This window comes from Cryptomeria japonica, chromosome 3 (genome assembly GCF_030272615.1).
Source record: "Cryptomeria japonica chromosome 3, Sugi_1.0, whole genome shotgun sequence".
In the NCBI taxonomy this organism is placed as follows: Eukaryota; Viridiplantae; Streptophyta; class Pinopsida; order Cupressales; family Cupressaceae; genus Cryptomeria; species Cryptomeria japonica.
The window spans coordinates 944612320-944631671 of NC_081407.1; the positions used below are offsets into that span (position 1 = coordinate 944612320).

At 37.9% G+C, this 19352-nt stretch overlaps 1 protein-coding gene across 4 annotated transcripts in view; it reads right to left on the reverse strand.

Moving 5' to 3' along the window:
- LOC131072958 (probable DNA helicase MCM8) overlaps positions 1-19352 on the reverse strand; it is a 194022-nt gene that overhangs the window by 34461 nt on the left and 140209 nt on the right. For 3 of the 4 annotated variants that reach the window (XM_059217027.1, XM_059217029.1, XM_058009277.2), the window contains 2 exons: positions 11799-11969; positions 5982-6095 (listed from right to left, as the gene is read on the reverse strand). In XM_059217027.1, the coding sequence (XP_059073010.1) occupies positions 5982-6095; positions 11799-11969 (285 nt within the window). The remainder of the gene's footprint in view (positions 1-5981; positions 6096-11798; positions 11970-19352) is intronic. The other variant, XM_058009278.2, reaches the window with a different exon arrangement.

Below are 19352 nucleotides of genomic sequence, written 5' to 3' on the forward strand. Positions count from 1 at the left end.
TACATTTTATAGCTATATTTTGCATTAAAATTATGTTTATTTCAAAATTTTAAGTGCTTTTAAGTTGTTGAGTTTTTGTTGTCAAAAATTTGTCTTGTTGAGTACTCTCCAAGTCCCAATCTCCGAAGTATGGTAAAAACAACCACAAATCATTTGAAAGAACTCACAACCACATATAAAAACAATTCTTACTAAAAGCATGGACAATGATGCAAGAGCACAAGTAGTAGCTCGCTAGAGTTCATATCGAATAACCTAAGATAGGATAATGTTTTGGAAGATGGCACCAGATACTTCAAGCAGTCAAAAACAGTGTTATGTTTGTGTGAGCTACTACAAGTGAAGAGTTGGTAGTCGTGGGAAGAGTAGAACCATTGTATGTGTATTGACAATTTTAAGGATATAACTATTGATTCATAATGTGCAACAATGGCTACATATGTGAGGTGATTATCCATGTAGAGACTTCATACTTGGTGAAATGTGAAGTATGTTAATGCCATATTGTGGTTATTATTGTTGTAAGTCTCTTTGTATTCCATGTGTTAGATGGTTGGTGTTCCCATGTTAATTCTATGTGTATCACTTTATGTGAATGCACCAAGGTTAGTAGGTTGGAGGGTTAGACTTTATACAGGCTAGATTGAACATTGGTGATATGAAATTAGATCGATTACAAAAACAAGTATATTATAGATTGAGACTCTGTAAAAAGTCCAAAGTGTTGGAACGTGTCTAGCATATCCCCTCAAGATTTGTGACATGGTTGATCAACCTCCTATTAGATCCTTAATTGGGATGGTAGCGGTTTCCTAAACAGGGGCTCCTTTGGGAAAACCGGCCAACTCAACTCCTTACAAGTGGTATAAGAGCAGGGTCACAAGTTTGAATCCCCTCAGGTAACACTAAGGAGACTATTGGCACGTGTCCAGCATCTCCCTTTGGGATTCTTGACATAATTTAATAGCCTCTTGTGAGATCCTTAACTAGAACGGAAGCGGTTTCCTAAACAAGTGCTCCTTTTGGGAAAAACAACCAGATCAACTCGCTACACAAAGACCTTGTTGTATTTAATCCTTGTTGATTCTAAATAATATAACTATCAAATCGTTGTTGGTGACAAGATTAGCTTTGTCATCAAGGGGTAGTTAGGTGATTGAAAAAAACAATACATGTGATACCCTCTCATAATTAAAATTGTAAATACTAAACAAGTGTAATGCAATATGTTACATGCAAACAAAACCAGTCATACATTTGAGATCAACATGGTCATAAATACAGAAAATTGAATTTGAGATTAACATTATGTATACTTGAATTATATTTTGAAGTGTAATACTGTTAATGTCAACATAATGAAAGTTAGAAAACTAAATAACAAATACATAATGTGGACTCAAATCTACAAAAATTTCACCATTTCTGCACTAGCTTAATCATTGTTTTTCAAGTGGTATATCCACCTTATGCTTGCAATAACAAATTTCTTAAAATAAACTGTTAATGTTCATTTTTAAGTGATGATCTTGATCTCAATGTCTGCAAGTGCATAGTGTTGACGTGTATTTTGTACACCATCATACACAGAATAAAATACCAATAGGCATCTTATCCTCTCTTGAGAAAATAGTCTCTAACTGCTGAAGATTCGCGTAAAGGATCAGTTAGGTAGACTCCAAGGTTCTTTGATGTAGGGTCTCTACGTGTGGACAAGCTCCAGTGGTATGATGTGATTTGCTGGAATCACAAGGGGACTTACATGTGATGATTGAATTTCCGATCTACTTTGCTAGAACACAAGCTCTCACTAACTTAGATTAAAAAAGGGAAAAGGGAAGGGGGTGAAGAGAGGATCTATTCCTAATACTAAGAATGTAGGAGCAATGACTTGATTTTTGATGAAATTCTAACTAGGTCTTGTTTTGACATCAATGGAACATCTACACAAGACTAGTGTGATCTTCTATGGGAAGCTTTATGATGTTCAAATCATCACCGCAGGCATAGATACCATCCAAGTTGATGCATATCAATGAAGAGGCGACAAATTGAAATTGAGCTTGAGCTGAACGATTCCAGTTGACTACACAAGGCAAGTCTGCAATCAACAAACTGCTAGTAGTATGGATATACGAATTCCACCATCAATCAATCACATTTCCTCCATTCATCTAATCATCTACCATCTAAGATTGAAGACTCAACAAGAAACCATGCAAATTGCAAGAAAACGACATATTTCACCATTACTTCAATGAAAATGGAGTTTGTTTACAATCAATGGCAACAATTTCTTGCCTTGTCCTCCTATTCTACTCTCTATCTACTAACTACTTTCACCTATTTACAACTCTCTCTCTAATTCTCTAATTATTTTACAAAATGAAATGTCTGGGCTTATATAGTGCCCACAATACAATTTGATGGCTTAGATCAATTCAAGATCAATGGCCAAGATTCAACAATGAAAACCCTAATTAGGGTTTGTTACAACCATTACATAACATTTAATGCTTGACCAATGATAAAATTGTATTGCTTGGACACATGTCCTCTCTAGAAAAATCGACCAATGGATAGCCGGGGTAGGTACATCGGAGTTTGTGCCACCTTCCATGAGTTAAGTACATTGAATCTGGACATGCTGAGGTGGACCTCATTGATTGGAGAAATGATGACTAGGATGCCACCTCATCTGACACTTGTAACTTGGTAGATATTCAACTTGATGTTGTTGAGAAGCTTGCCTTAATTAATTCATCTGGAACTATTTACTTCTTCAACGAGCCCTTGTTCTAACTCCTTACGTCCTTGATGTGCAGGATGATGATGTACCTCGCCTTGGAACGCTAGACTGAAAGAGGTCGCCCATGTCCTGGCTTGATCGTCCTGGCGAAGACCGTCCTTGATCCGGCTTGATTTTCCTTGATGAGATCTCCATTTGATGCCTACACAACATTTCAAAATTAGTACCATGATTTTGCAATACATAACATAAATTAGAGAGCAATTTTTTAGGAAACTTAATGATAAGTCCTTTATTAGTCATTTCCTAAAAACGATTATTGAGCTATGAAATTTCAAAATTTAAGCTATGACGATCAATGAATAAAGCAATAAAAATAAATCGCCATACCTCAATAGAGAGCTAACTCTAGAATGCAAAAAGGAAAAGATCGCCTAGGCAAAATTGGAGGTATAAATGATCTTCAATGTTATCTCCTCAAAAGATCGACTTCGCCACCTTTGGATTGAACGTGATCTTCAATTGCACCTTTGACGTGGTCTTAAAAGGATCTTCAAATTCGCCCTTGACAAATCGCTCAAATGGATCTTCAAGTTCGCACCACTCTAAATGATATTAGCGCCACCTTTGGAGGATATTCGCACTTCTTCGAATACACTTCACACCACCTTTATTAATAAACTCCAAATCGCACTTCCCCTTGTCTTCCTTAATTCGCATGTAGAAGGATAAAATGATGATGTGAAAATGATAATTTCACTCCCCTTATATAGCGCTCACATCTCCATTCACCCCCTTTGGCCGACTTGGTAAAATATAACAATTTCAAACGATTTTTAAATGATTTTTAAATTAAAATAACAAGGCCGACTTGGATTTATAGCGCTTGCAATCGATTTTTATATTAATTAATTAATTAATTATTAATGCCTTACGTTTTTAATTTGCAAATTTCGATTTTTATAAAGGCAAAAATAATTAATAAAAGATCAACGCCACATTAAATGCCAAATTAAATAGGATTTTCAATTTTTTATTGAACTTAGCATTTAAGGAAATTTGAATTTGTTTATTTGGCGCCAAAATTGTGAAAACAAAGGGACGTACCTCATCGCTCTGGTCCCTTGGAGAGGGACAGGAGCGATCCATGATTTTGTCTTGATTTTTGCATTTTTCACGTTCAACTCCTTCATCTCCACGTTCAACATTGATCATTATGATGAATCCTTCGAATTTGATCGTCTTACATGCGTTCATAAGTGCCCTTGGGTGTCCATCGCCCTGGTCCTTGTCCAAAGGACAGGAGCGATGTGAGTTTTTTCACATCCAATATGCATCTTTTATCTTCGATCTTTCATTGTGATGTTTTCCAAACGTCGTCCCTTGCCTTGCTTAACCTTGCCTTGTTTCGTTTTTGAAGGAACATGAGCGCCTTTGATAGGATCGCCCTGGTCCTTGTCCAAAGGACAGGAGCGATGTGAGTCTTTAGCATGACTAGCAACGTTTGGACGTTCAAAACTCCTGCAAGTTATCTTCAAATGATGCTTTGAACCTTGTTTATCCTTATGAAGTCTTGTCTTAGCATGAACTTGGGGCAAAATTGAGAATCCAAAGCAAATCGCCCTGGTCCCTTGGAGAGGGACAGGAGCGATATGGTCTCCATGTTCAAAACGATGAACATTTTACGTTCAAAATTTCTGTGTATCATCTTCCTACCTTTCCATGGACCCTCCAAGACCTTGTGAAACTTTAACCTTACGTAGAACTTGCAAGAAATGACCAATATATTCAACATCGCTCTGGTCCCTTCCTGAGGGACAGGAGCGATCTAGGTCTTAGTGTGTAAATCTCTTCATTATAACGACCTTTGAGTGTTTGTGCATGATGAAGACGCCTTGAAATGTCCTTTGCCACCTTGTCCTGACTTGGATCGGTCTTGAACTTAGGGAGGAACGACCTTGCACTCGCATGAGAAGCAACATCACCACTGTATCGCCCTGGTCCCTTGGAGAGGGACAGGAGCGATCTTCCTTTTGTGGCCTTTATTTCACTTTGCCAGGTTCCAAGTTTATATTCAACGGACTCGTCACGCTCTACTCTATTCGTCCATGCCTTGACATCGTCTGTAACTTGGCCAGAAAAACAATTATAACAAAAATCGCTCTGGTCCCTTCCTGAGGGACAGGAGCGAACTAGGCCATCTGGGACCTTGTGGACATCTAAAAAATCTTCAATTTGTATTCAATGCGTCCATCTCATGCTTTTCCTTGTCTTTGTACGTAAACTTGCCTTGATCTTTGTCTGGATTTTGCATAATGAAGGAAATCGCTCTGGTCCCTGGGAGAGGGACGAGAGCTACAAGGTACCTCGCCCTGGTCCCTTGGAGAGGGACAGGAGCGATTTGGGCATTCTAGGTCATTCTCCTTCATTTTTGCATCTCAAATTATATTCATTTGGCAAAGCATCTTCCTTTGGACCCTTTCAAATTGCTAAGTCATCAAAATCTTGCAAGGACAAGGCGAAATTGAATTTGTAGCTCCGGTCCTTCACTGAGGGACAGGAGCGATTTTCCTCCTGGAGGCATTTTTGTGCTCATGAAAATCTTCAATTTATATTCAATGGAAAGATCTCGCCTTTCTCCATCACTTCCAACTCGAAATTTGTCTGGATTCTGCAGGGACGATGAGATATTTGAAAATGGGCTCCCGTCCTTCACTGAGGGACAGGAGCGATTTTGCTCCTACAGGCCAAAATAACATGATTTTACACATTTTAACACTTCACAAGGCGAAAACAAATCATTTGAGATGCCTAGGATCAAAAATCAAAAAAGTCAAAATTTGGTCAAAATTACTCAATTGGACAAAATTCATGTTTCATCATCAACACTTAGACAAATTTAGACTCTGCGTCAACATTCCAATTGAAAATTAGACCATTCTGGCGAATTCATTGCATTCAAAATTTGCATTCTAGAAAAGGAAATTCAAAAAGCTCCCAAAACCGACTGGATTCAAACCAAAACCCTAAAAAGCAAAGCGAAAACGAGCAAAAAACATGGGTCCCCATTTGCAATGGGGCGATGTGTGAAAACGTCACAACACATAGTTGTCATGGAACAGAAATTATAGAGCATATTTGGACTTAACATCTTATTTATCAACGAATTTACTGTCATGCCAATCATCATTAATTTTAAATAAAATATGTGTGTTATGGATAATGTACAAACCTGGTAGATTTTGTGTCCCTTTTTAAGCAAATATCCAGCACTATTGAGATTTTCAATGAGCATATCGACATCTGGAACCCTAAGGCTTATTTCGTCCGCAAGAAGATAAAGCTCCTAACCACCCAAAATGGAAAAAAAATGAATGATATATATAATACTTAAAATAACAGTTGTTATGATTTGAATATGCAATTAAATCCATTAGAAAGAAAACTTGAAAGTTAATCAACTATAAATCCTATTAATTGAAGAATGTACACCTAAATGTCAAAATGAATGAACTCAAGTGGTTAAAGTATGAAGGATTTCACAGTGAAGCCCTATGTTCAAATTCTTGGATAATGACAAAGTCTTGAAATTGGGTAGCATACACCACACAACTCCAACGAACAAGGACAGGTGCAAGTCCACATCAAATTTAACAAAAGATGGCAACTAAACCAAAGGTTACACAAGAAAAAAAGAATCAGCCAAATAAAAATAAAAAAAACATAAAATGTATTCATGATGTTAGAAATTAGTGTTCACATGGATAGTATTATTAATATGGTTAATAATATAGAATTATGTACGTTAATATTAAGTTGTTGAGAAACAACTTAATACTAAACTATAGTAAGTGTTTGTTTGTGAATTGTTACAACAACCCACAAATATCACCTATATTTGTGTTTTGAATGAATGTGAAGACGAAGAGAATGATATAATATTATTGTGTATAATTTTTTGTCCATCTCTACTCAAAATTCCAATATGGTATCAGAGCGCTATAAGTGTATCCTGTGAAGTTGATTGTTTGGAAGAGAGAAATGTGGATGAAGTCGTCCTAAGTGTGAAGATCTCTTTTTTTAGATTTGGCAGAAAATTTGAGAGATTTCTCATAGGAAGACATGGAAAATGTGAACCTTGAGGTTGCCAATCGGTAATCTTATGTGACTGGGAATGATCAAAGACGATTTGCATAAAGATTAATGTGGTATAATGCAAGAAGAGGTCAATGTGAAGCTGAAGAGGCTTCATTCATTTTTGTTTGGCATCGAACAAGCTTTGGAATCTACAAGGAATCAAATTTCTTACATTTGCCTTTGAAGCACGATGTTCTATTGAAAATCTTTTTGATAAAGCATTTGTAGAGCCACAGATTTAATACAGGCACACACACATGCACTTCCTCGCCATGACAGATCTTTGTTCGGCACCATTGACTGTGGGATCATTGGGACAAGTAGTTATCATAGAGTGGTATACTTTGTATGTCATTAATTTGTATGAGGCCATGAAGACTTGTTAAAGGGAATGAAGCATCGGGAGTCATAGAGCAATGGAGAGTCGTCGCTGGGAGAAGAAAAGGTGATGAGCATCGCATAACATCTCCTTTCTACCTTGCAACTCCTCCTTTGTATGCAACACGACTCCACCTTTGTGTGCAACGATCGACTCCTCTGTTCCATAAAGGGAAGGCAGTCCACTACCTTCAGTGAAGAATATACAAAGAAAAAATAGATTTCATTTGTGTTTGGCAATTGAGTTCCCAGAAGGTGTAAATGATCTCAAGGAAGGAGATCATGTTCTATGGTTTTTGTTTTATGTGTTTTTTCCAGTTTTGCTGATGCATTTCATTTCCCTCTTCATATGTTGAGAACTCTCAGTTCTAATAAAAGGTAGAACAGCCCTTGGAAGCGTTGGCAAAGTTAGGCACAAGATTATAGTGAATCGTGTTGAGCCTTGTTTATTTAGTTTCCCTTGCATTGGTGCAAAGCATAGCCCAATTTGTAGTTGTTTGCATCATACAAAGTATGTAAAATTAGCATTTTCAATGGTTTGGTGCAATTCCTAGTCAACAAAGTTGAGAAATTTTTTGTGCTCAAGGTTCTCTCTCAGCTTCATACCATTCCATTACCATTGGTGCAATGATAAAAGGACATAGGAAGGATCAACTCAAAGTTATGACTGGCAAGTCAAGTTCTCTATGATCTTAATGCGGGAAAATGTTTTATTTAGTTTAGTCTCTTAAAGCCTATACTCATAGATTGAGTGTTTCAAAAATTTGTATTATTTCTTATAGAAATATTTATGTGTTAATTTAAAAGTCAAGTAGTAATATTTTCAGAATAGGGTCCATTTTTACAAATCATTAGTTGTGACAAGATGGAAAAATGTCATAAAAAATAAAAAATTGCCTCAATTATAATTGGCCGCACTATCGCTTGTACATGACCTCCATTTTGCGTCGGGGGGGTGCACCCTACAAATCGAGCCTCAAAAGACAAATTTGCTAAGTAGCAATTTTACTAGAAGTTGGAGGAAATTCAGCAACCTCTCGTCAATCACTAGCAATAGGGTTGCAAAATTGTTTTAATGACAAATCAATTTGTGCCAAGACAACTAAAGCCAAGATCGGTTTCTTGGTGGCAACGGAAACTGCCTCATATCATTTGTGATCAAAGTGGCAATGATATATAATAGTGGCTGCATACGCGACAACGAGGGCTTGGTGTTCAAGTTTTTTATGTTGTGATTGGATGTGTATGTCCCCAATCACTATTGTTGGTTGTTTGTGAATGGATGTGTTTGTCTCCATTCACAAGATGTTGTAAATGATTGAAGTGTTTGTCCCTAGTCACAAGATTTGGTAATTATGATTGGATGTGTTTGTCCCCAATCATAATTGTTGTGAGTAGATGTGTGTGTCCCTGTTCATAATCTTGATGTTGGATAGTTGTGTTAGTCCCTATCCTTGGTTCCATGGGTAGATGTGTTTGTCCCTATCCTTGGATGAAAGTACAAAAGTGTAGTGAGGCTAGTTCCACTATTACTTGTCAAGAGTAGATGTGTATGCACCTACTCAATTATGATGAATTACTCAATGTGGATATTGTTGTCATTTTATGACACCCTTGGTCCATCAGTGAGAACCGATCAGAGATATGTTCCATGGACCAGCGCTGCCCCAATTGATCAAGAGAAAAGCAATGGATTTATGAAGTAAGAAGTGTTGTCTTGTCTGGAAGAAGTTCCTTTCCTTGCCTAATTCTCTCTTCCCCGGAACTCCGGAGCCCCGAGGTTCCGAAGTTCCTTTGCTAGGTCTCCTCTTCTTTTCTCTTGGCCTTCTTGGAACTCCAGAACCCTGAGGCTCCAAACTTCCTTTCCTTTCCTCCTTCCTTTCAGTTCCCTAGAACCCCGAGGTTCTAAAGTTCCTTCTCTTCTTTTATTTCCCCAGAACTCCGGAACACCGAGGTTCCGAAGTTCCTTCCCTTTGCTGCCTTTTCTCTCCAGTTCCCAGGAACTCCGGAACCCTGAGGTTCCAAAGTTCCTTTCTCTCGCCCTTTTCTCTTTCCCGGAACTCCGAAACCCCGAGGTTCCGATGTTCCTTGCTGCCTCTCCTTCCCTTCCCCGGAACTCTGGAGCCCCATGGTTTTGAAGTTCCCTCCTTGGCCATTTCCTTTCTTTCTCCGGAACTCCGAAACCCCGAGGTTCTGAAGTTCCTTTCCTTGGCCTTTTCCTTTCTTTCTCTGGAACTCCAGAACCCCGAGGTTCCGAAGTTCCTTTCCTTGTCTCTTCTTCTGTTCCCCGGAACTCCGGAACCCCCAGGTTCCGAAGTTCCTTTCCTTTGCTTCCCTTCCTCTTTCCTAGAACTCCGGAACCCCGTGGTTCCGAAGTTCCCTCCTTGCCTTTTTCCAGTTCCCCGGAACTCCGGAACCCCGAGGTTCCGAAGTTCCTTTCTTGCCTTCTCTCCAGTTCTCCTGAACTCTAGACCCCCGAGGTCCCAAAGTTATTTTCTCTTTGTCTCCTTTCCCTTCCCCAAAATTCCGGAACCCCGAGGTTCCGAGGTTCCTCCTTGTCTCCTTCTCTCTTTCCCAGAACTTCGGAACCCCGAGGTCCTGAGGTTCCTTCCTCGTCTTCCCAACTTCGGGAGCCCATATTTCCAAAGTCTTCCATCTTCCTTTCGGCTTGCAACACTTCCGGATGGCATGATCAACACTCAAAGCTTCAAATGCTCCGACAACTCTGGCGACTTGTACACCTTTTGTGGAGCTACAGGGGTGCTTTTAATGATTTTGCAAGATCTCCATCAAGAAAGGTACAAGGCCATGCTTATTGTGGTTACTTATGTCATGCCTGCATGCTCTGACTTTGGAATGTCAAGCAAACCACCTTCTTGAAGTGCCTTTCTTCTTAGGATTGCATTTTCGGGGTATGGCTAGGTTGCTTGCATGTACACAATGTCAGGTACATGCACTTCCCTGCATTCCCTGACTGACATTTCCCTGCACACACAAAGGTCAAGGCTTCTCTTCCTTGACCAATGGTCTCTCCTCTGCGACCAGTTTTCTATATAAAGGCTATTAAGCCTCATTGTAAAGTGTTCTCTCCCTGCTGGCTTGAGCTATTCTATGCTCTTTCACTTCTCTTGTATTTATCTTGCATTTCTTCAACTGTAAGTTTGGCCATTGGCTTTTGAATGAATTGAAATTGTTATTCTTGTCTTCCTTCAACTTATGTATGTTGTGTATGTTTCCTTACCTTCATCATAGGTGTATGTTTTGTGGCTCTTCTCTCATATATGCTGTGTTAATTTATTTCTAAGTGTGAATTGTGGGAATCCTTCTCCCCTCTTGACATTCAACGAATTCTAACCTCCATACATGCATTGGGGTCATTCATACAACTGAAGTTTGTGCATATCCTAAGTATTTCAGTTGATTCTTTGTGTCATTTCGAGTAGGGAGAGAAACAATCTCTTATCTTGGTGCATCACCTCCTTTCATTTTAAGCATTTCCCTCTTTCCTTTTCCTCTTCAAGTTGTTAGGATAGGCTTAGGAGTAAGTTTTGAAGTGTTGAGTTGGTTCAACACCTGCACCTAGATTGAGAAGGAAGTCGGCCTTCTCCGGAGATTCAACCCCCTTGCGCAAGGTCCCACACTTCGGGGTTGTTTCCATGTTTCACAAGGTTGCTGAGTTTATAGCTCAGCAAGGGTGCAAGCTTTTGTGATAACAGATATCATGTAATGTTGGTCCACTATCCCCATTTGGAGAATGAGGAAAATCATTGATGATATAAACAGTTGTATAGGAGAGCAGCTAACCACAAAGATCCTCTGATTGTCAGACAACTTGGAAGTGTGGTTGGTCAATGATGAGTTCACTAGAAGTGAAAGCAAGATAAGTTCTCGTATGTAGGTGACCATGTGCAGCAAGATCAAGATAGCAGTGTGCAGACCTAAAAGTATGCGTAGCCATACGATTCTGTTTCCAGTTCATGTGATGTACTTTATTCCCATGTTCGCACTAAGGGGGGGTTTTAGAATTAGTTTTCACATGGATAGTATTATTGATATGGTTAATAATATAGAATTAAGTACGTTAATATTAAGTTGTTGAGAAACAACTTAATATTAAACTATAACAAGTGTTTGTTTGTGAGTTGTTCTAACAACTCACAAATATAGGGGAGTGGTTATAGGAGGTAGAACAACCTTCCTATGATATAGGTTATGAAAATCACCTATATATATGTTTTGAAGGAATGTGAAGACGGAGAGAATAATATAATATTATTGTGTATAATTTTCTATCTCTACTCAAATTTCCAATACATGTACCATCTGCAATCTCATATTTTACAATTGCTGGATGGAACATGCATGTTCCATAATACATGAAAAGATTATGTATGATCATCCAGCAAATTATCTTTCCAAATTTTATCAAACATCTAAGGTGAAACATTATTAAGACGTGTTGAATACATGTGAGAGACAAATGATTTTGTACAAAGACAGTGTATATTAAAAATATATATATAATGATACTTACAGAAACTGAGAAGCAGGCCTTCTGCTGCAATTCAGACCGTCTCTGAAGAGCACTCAGAAAGCGTTTTGCCTCCTTTTGTTGACTCATTCCACCACTACGTCCAAAATCAACACATCCATTCTCATCTACTAGTTTGTCATATAAAGACTCCTTCATAATTTCCACAACATCCTGCAAAAAGCATTTGATGATGATGAAAACTTACATACAAATCTCACTATTTCAAAATCATTTGGTGCAGTCAACAAAAATTAATTTAAATTTCAAAAAAAGTTAACTAAATGTTCTGAGGACTAATTGCTTTTGCAAAACCTGCTTAAATCCTGTGGAGAATATGCCAACTCTGTGGATCTTCTCTAGGGACACAAATTACCAGTTTATTATGTCAGATATATATATAGCACTAAGAAAATCAAGAGGCTTATGGTCTTAAAATTATTGAATTGGATAAAGATGAAGATGAACATAAAAAATTAAACTAAAAACTAGACAAAAACATATAGTTCTAAGGGATATCCAGCAAATAAGAATGCAGTTGGCTGCTTTTACAAAAGGAAACGTCAATTTTGGTTGATGATCTAAACTACTCAAAAGAAACTGAGGATATTTTGATTTCAGAAAAAGTGAAAGAAGCAGAAAATTGTTGAAATTTTGAATAGTACAACTGAGAGTTTTGAAAAAAATAAAAACCATAAGCATGAGTTCTAGAAATCACCTGAACTAAAATAAATGATCGAAAAATGAAGCTAAAAATGAAATCATATTTCTAATAAAGATATACAAAATAAGAATACAAAATTAAAAAAGGGGACATAATACTCTTTAGTATCTTTCGATTTTTTGACAAGTTACAGATGGTGCCTCTTAGGGCATTTATGAAATTCTAATAAAGAGTTTCTTAGCTAAGTGTTCAATTGACAAGATACTTTTAGTTTCTTTAAGAAGTGTTGAGTTATTCTATTTCTGATGGGTTGTATTTCAGTCGTTTGGGTATGGGTAAAGGCCCCAGCAGACCCCCTCTTTTTACAAATAAGAAAAAAAGAAAAGAGTTAACTAAGTTACAGGATCTAGTACTTTTTCAGGTTCGGGGAAAAAAGAGTTGTAGTTGGGTTATTTTGGCTTTATCCAAACAAAAATATATAAAAAATCATTAATATATACATATTTGTGGCAGTAATTAAGTTCAAAATACCACACATAGCATCATATATTGCATTATAAACGAAGCCACTATAAAAATATAAAATATTAGAATGTCAATTAGTCAAACCCGAATGTCACGATATAATTAAAAAATAACAGTGTCAAGCATCAACAATCAGCCATCACTGATCAAGCATCATCATATGAGCCTTCAAAAATATCATCACCATCCATTTTAGATGATGTAGGTACGAATAAATTAGAAGAACCACGATGCCATTAGCATTGGCACTAGCACTAGCACTACCAAATACATAGTCTGATAAACCATATTATTGAAACATAATAATAGGCATTCTATACTAACTACATCATCCCCCCCAAATAAAAAATTCATCTTCTAGACAACAAGGAAAATAAGTAGGCATCATATAACATCAGGGAAGATTGTGTTGGCATATGTGTAGAGTTTGATGACTGTTGATGTGTTTTTTACGCACATGCGAACACAAAATAAAATACCTAAAGGTACCTTATCCTCTCTTGAATAAAGCCTCCGAATGCTGAAGATGTCGCGAAAAGGTTCAATCGGGATGACTTCAAGGTTCTTGTATGTAGGGTCTCTACGTGTGGATAAGCTCTTTGTGGTATGATGTGATTTTGCTAGAATCACAAGGGGACTTACACTTGATGACCTGAACGTCTGATTTGCTGGAATCACGGGATTTTACTAGCTTAGATTTGAAAAAAAAGGAAAAAGGACGAGGGCGAGGAAAGGATCTAATCCTAATACTAAGAATGTAGGAGCAATGAATGATCTCTGATGAAATTCTAACTAAGTCTTGTTTTGACATCCCAGGACCATCTCCACAAGGTTAGTGCGATCTTCGAAGGAAAGCTTAATGATGTTCAAATCATCACTGCAGGCATAGACACCATCAGGCTGATGCATATCAATGAAGAAGCGACAATTGAAGTTAAGCTTAAGCTGAATGATTCCAATTGACTACACAAAGCAAGTCTGCAATCAACAAACTGCTAGTAGTATGGATATACGAATTCCACCATCAATCAAGCACATTTCTTCCACTCATCTAATAACATGAAATCAAATATGAGAAGTATAGAGACCATGTTAATTGTCGAATCGATCCATAAATTTCACCATTTCTTCAATGAAGTTACAAGTCTTTTACAACAACATCTTGGCAACAATCTTTGCCTTCTCTCTCTACTCTACTCTAATTGCTATTCTATCAATGGGCTAATCACCTTCTAACTACTCTCTACTCACTAACTTCTCTCTAACTCTTTCTAACTCTATTAGCCCTTACAAAATGAAGAGTCGGGGTTTATATAGAGCCCTTAATACAATTCGATGGCTGAGATCAATTTGAGATCAATGGCCAAGATTCAACAATGAAAACCCTAATTAGGGTTTGTTACAACCATTACATGACATTTAATGCTCGACCAATGAAATAATTGTATTAATTGGACACATGTCTTCTCTAGAAAATTCGACCAATGGATAGCTGGGGTAGTGTTGACGTGTATTTTGTACACCATCATACACAGAATAAAATACCTAAAGGCATCTTATCCTCTCTTGAGAAAATAGTCTCTAACTGCTGAAGATTCGCGTAAAGGATCAGTTAGGTAGACTCCAAGGTTCTTTTAGTGGGGTCTCCACGTGTGGACAAGCTCCAGTGGTATGATGTGATTTGCTGGAATCACAAGGGGACTTACATTGAACTTCCGATCTGCTTTGCTGGACACAGGCTCTTACTAACTTAGATTAAAAAAAATAGAAAAAGGATAAGGGCGAAGAGAGGATCTAATCCTAATACTAAGAATGTAGGAGCAATGACTTGACCTTTTGATGAAACTCTAACTAGGTCTTGTTTTGACATCAATGGAACATCTACACAAGACTAGTGCAATCTTCTAAGGGGAGCTTTATGATGTTCAAGTTATCACCGCAGGCATAGATACCATCCAAGTTGATGCATATCAATGAAGAGGCAACAAATTGAAATTGAGCTTAGGCTGAATGATTCCAGTTGACTACGCAAGGCAAGTCTGCAATCAACAAACTGCTAGTAGTATGGATGTACGAATTCCACCATCAATCAATCACATTTCCTCCATTCATCTAATTATCTACCATCTAAGATTGAAGACTCAACAAGAAACCATGCAAATTGCAAGAAAAACGACATATTTCACCATTACTTCAATGAAAATGGAGTTTGTTTACAATCAATGGCAACAATTTCTTGCCTTGTCCTCCTATTCTACTCTCTAACTACTTTCAACTATTTACAAATCTCTCTAATTCTATCTAAAAATCTCTTTCACTCTAATTCTCCTTTTACAAATGAAATGTTTGGGCTTATATAGTGCCCACAATACAATTTGATGGCTTAGATCAATTCAAGATCAATGGCCAAGATTTTACAATGAAAACCCTAATTAGGGTTTGTTACAACCATTACATAACATTTAATGCTTGACCAATGATAAAATTGTATTGCTTGGACACATGTCCCTTCTAGAAAAATCGACCAATGGATAGCCGGGGTAGGTACATCGGAGTTTGTGCCACCTTCCATGAGTTAAGTACATTGAATCTGGACATGCTGAGATGGACTTCTCTGATTGGAGAAATGATGACTAGGACGCCACCTCATCTGACACTTGAAGCTTGCTAGATATTTAATTTGATGTCGTTGAGAGGCTATCTTTGATTAACTCTTGTTCTAACTCCTTTTGTCCTTGATGTGCAGGATGATGTACCTCGCCTTGGAACGCTGGATTGGAAGAGGTCGCCCATGTCTTGGCTTGATCGTCCTGGCGAAGACCGTCCTTGATCCGGCTTGATTTTCCTTGAAGAGACCTCCATTTGACGCCTACACAACATTTCAAAATTAGTAACATGATTTTGCAATACATAACATAAATTAGAGAGCAAATTTTAGGAAACTTAATGATAAGTCCTTTATTAATCATTTCCTAAAAACAACTGAGCTAAGGCAAAACAAAATTTCAAAATTCAAAATTAAGGCAATGACGATCAAAATTTGAAATTAAAACAAGAGATCTTGCCATACCTTACTTGAGAGCTTAACTCTAAAATGCAAAATAAAGGAATTCGCCTAGGCAAAATTTGAAATTCGATAGTCTTGATGTGATCTTCAAAAGAACGTTCCTCTTATCAACTTCGCCACCCTTCAAGCCTTGGACGTGATCTTTTCTTCAAGTTAGCAATTTCGCCATCTTTGATATGTCTTTGACGTCCTAGGCAACTTCGCTCAAATAGAAACTTCAAGTTCGCCTCTCCTTTGGATAGTTACTAGTGCCTTCTAGCTTGAAATGAAATTCGTTCCTCCTTTGCCTTCTCCAAGTCGCATATGAGAGATGATAAATGATGATGTGAAAATGAAATAAACTACCCCTCCCTTTATAGCGCTCACACCTCTCACCACCATTTAGGCCGACTTTGTAAAAATAAAGCAATTTAAATGATTTTTAAATGAATAACAAGGGCCGACCTCCATAAAACAAATAAATACCAAGCGCTCCATTTAATTTTTTAATGAATTAATAATCAATTATTAAATGCCTTCATTTTTAATTAATAAATTCGATTTTCTTACAAGGCAAAAATAATCAATTAATACCAAGCGCTAAATTTAAATGCCATTAATTAAATATCGATTTTCCTAGCATTTAAATAAATTCAAAAATGCGTTTGAGCGCCAAAATTTTTAAAAAACATGGAAAATATGTACCTCATCGCCCTGGTCCCTGACTAAGGGACAGGAGCGATCCATCACTTGGTCTTGATTTTTTGCACTTTTGACGTTCAAAGCCTTTAACCTCACGTTGGAATTGGCATTTTCGCTAGGATTTTCAAACTTGAGTGACTTGTCTTGCAAATAAATGTCCCTTAGATGTGATATCGCCCTGGTCCCTTGAAGAGGGACAGGAGCGATCCTGAAGCTCTAGCCAAAACGTGTCATCTTTCATCCTTGGTTCCTCGTTCATTGCCTCTTAAAGGACGTCCTTGACCTTAGCTATCCTTGCATTGTCTTGATTTTGTCGGAACATGAGTGTTTTAGTAAAAATCGCCTTGGTCCTTGTCCAAAGGACAGGAGCGATATGAGTCCTTTAACTTAATTGATAACACTTTTACGTTCAAAACTCTTGCATATCATCTTCAAAAGACACCTTGTACCTTTTACCCCTTTGCAAAACCTTGACTTAACGTGATTTTTGAAGGAATTAGCAACTATAATCAATATCGCTCTGGTCCCTTCCTGAGGGACAGGAGCGAACTTCAAGTCTTTGGGTTCATGCTTGCGTTCTCCAACTTGCAATCACCATCATCGTGCAAAATAAAGTTCCTTGATCCTTCGTGATCACTTGATGCTTGATAAACTTTCAAATTTTAAGCCTTCATAAGAATTTCGCTCTGGTCCCTTGGAGAGGGACAGGAGCGATTTTAGCTCTATGGGCCTTATTTCACTTTGTCACCTTCAAAACTTATATTCAACGGGTTCGTAATGTGCTCTTCTATTCATCCATGCCTTGAGATCGGTTCAAACTGTGCAAGAAAGTCATCCACAACAAAAATCGCTCTGGTCCCTTCCTGAGGGACAGGAGCGAACTTAAGCATTTTGGTCCTTTGTTGACGTTTGATAATCTTCAATTTGTCTTCAACGGGTTCGATTGACCTCCTTTCTTGCCTTCGAACATAAAATTTGCTTGATCTTTGCCTAGATCGTACCTTATGAAGAATTTCGCTCTGGTCCTTCAGTGAGGGACAGGAGCGAATTTGACCCTCTAGGCAAAACTTCATCATCTCATTGTTTTTGATCAAGTCTGGATGCTCTATCATGCTCATTTCGTCCTTCACCATGCCTTTGATGTCTCGATTCGTCCAAACAAGGTCAGGAATGGCTCAACTAAGCATTTTCGCTCTGGTCCCTTGGTGAGGGACACGAGCGAAATTTGACTTGTCGCACTCTCGATCAGGACAATTTTAATGGAATATAACATTTAAGTATAAGTGACATTTCCTTCTATGTTTCTTCTTTCTTATACTTTAAGTTATATTCCATATATACTTTCAGGATGTTTGAGAGTGGTTTCAGACCTCCAGGAGTTATATTGCAAAATCTAGTTTTTGGAGGTTTTTTCAGTTTCCAGACTTAGTCAAATTCAGGATCAGGGCATTCCAGACTTAGCCAAATTTCAGGATCAGGACCTCACTCAAGCCGGACTTGCTACCCTGTTGATCTCCCCGACAGCACTTCAAGTTATATTCATTTGATAAAATGTACCTCTTTGGACCTTCTCACATCGTCAAGACGTTAAAATCTTGCAAGGACAAAGCAAAATTGGATTTGTAGCTCCGGTCCTTCACTGAGGGACAGGAGCGATTTTGCTCCTACAGGCCAAAATATCATGATTTTACACATTTTATCACTTCACAAGGCGAAAACAAATCATTTGAAATGCCTAGGATCAAAAATCAAAAAAGTCAAAATTTGGTCAAAATTACTCAATTGGACAAAATTCATGTTTCATCATCAACACTTAGACGAATTTAGACTCTGCGTCAACATTCCAATTGAAAATTAGACCATTCTGGCGAATTCATTTCATTCAAAATTTGCATTCTAGAAAAGGAAACTCAAAAGCTCTCAAAAGCGACTGGATTCTGGTCCGAAAAGACGGTAATTAAAACCCTAAGGCTTGACCCTAAATCCAGACAACTAACAAACTAACAAAACCCTAAAAAAAAGCAAAGCGAAAACGAACAAAACGAGCAAAAAACATGGGTCCCCATTTGCAATGGGGCGATGTGTGAAAACGTCACAACAGGTAGATACATCGAAGTTTGTGCCACCTCCCATGAGTTAGGTACATTGAATCTGGACATGCTGAGGTGGATCAATCCGATTGGAGGAGTGATGACTGGGATGCCACCTCATTTGACACTTGGTTGATACTCAATTTGGTAATGTTGAGAAGTTAGCTTTAATTAACTCTTCTGGAATTATCTGCTTCTTCAACGAACCCTTTGCTCTGACTTCTTTTGTCTCTGATTTGCAGGATGATGATGTATCTCGCCTTGGAATGTTGGATTGGAAGAAGTTATTCCTGACGATGTTGGATCGAAGAAGGTCGTCCTTGTCGATGCTAGACTAGAGGAGGTCGCCCTTGTCCTTGCTTGATCTTCTTGGAGGAGCCCGTCCTTGATCTGGCTTGATTTTCCAACTCCTGGATCTCCATTTGATGCCTACACAAAATATTAAAGTTAGTCTTTTGAGCATCAAACCTTAAAGCATGAAATTTAAGACCTTTCAAAGGTAAAACTTAAGATATTAATTTGAAAAGTCA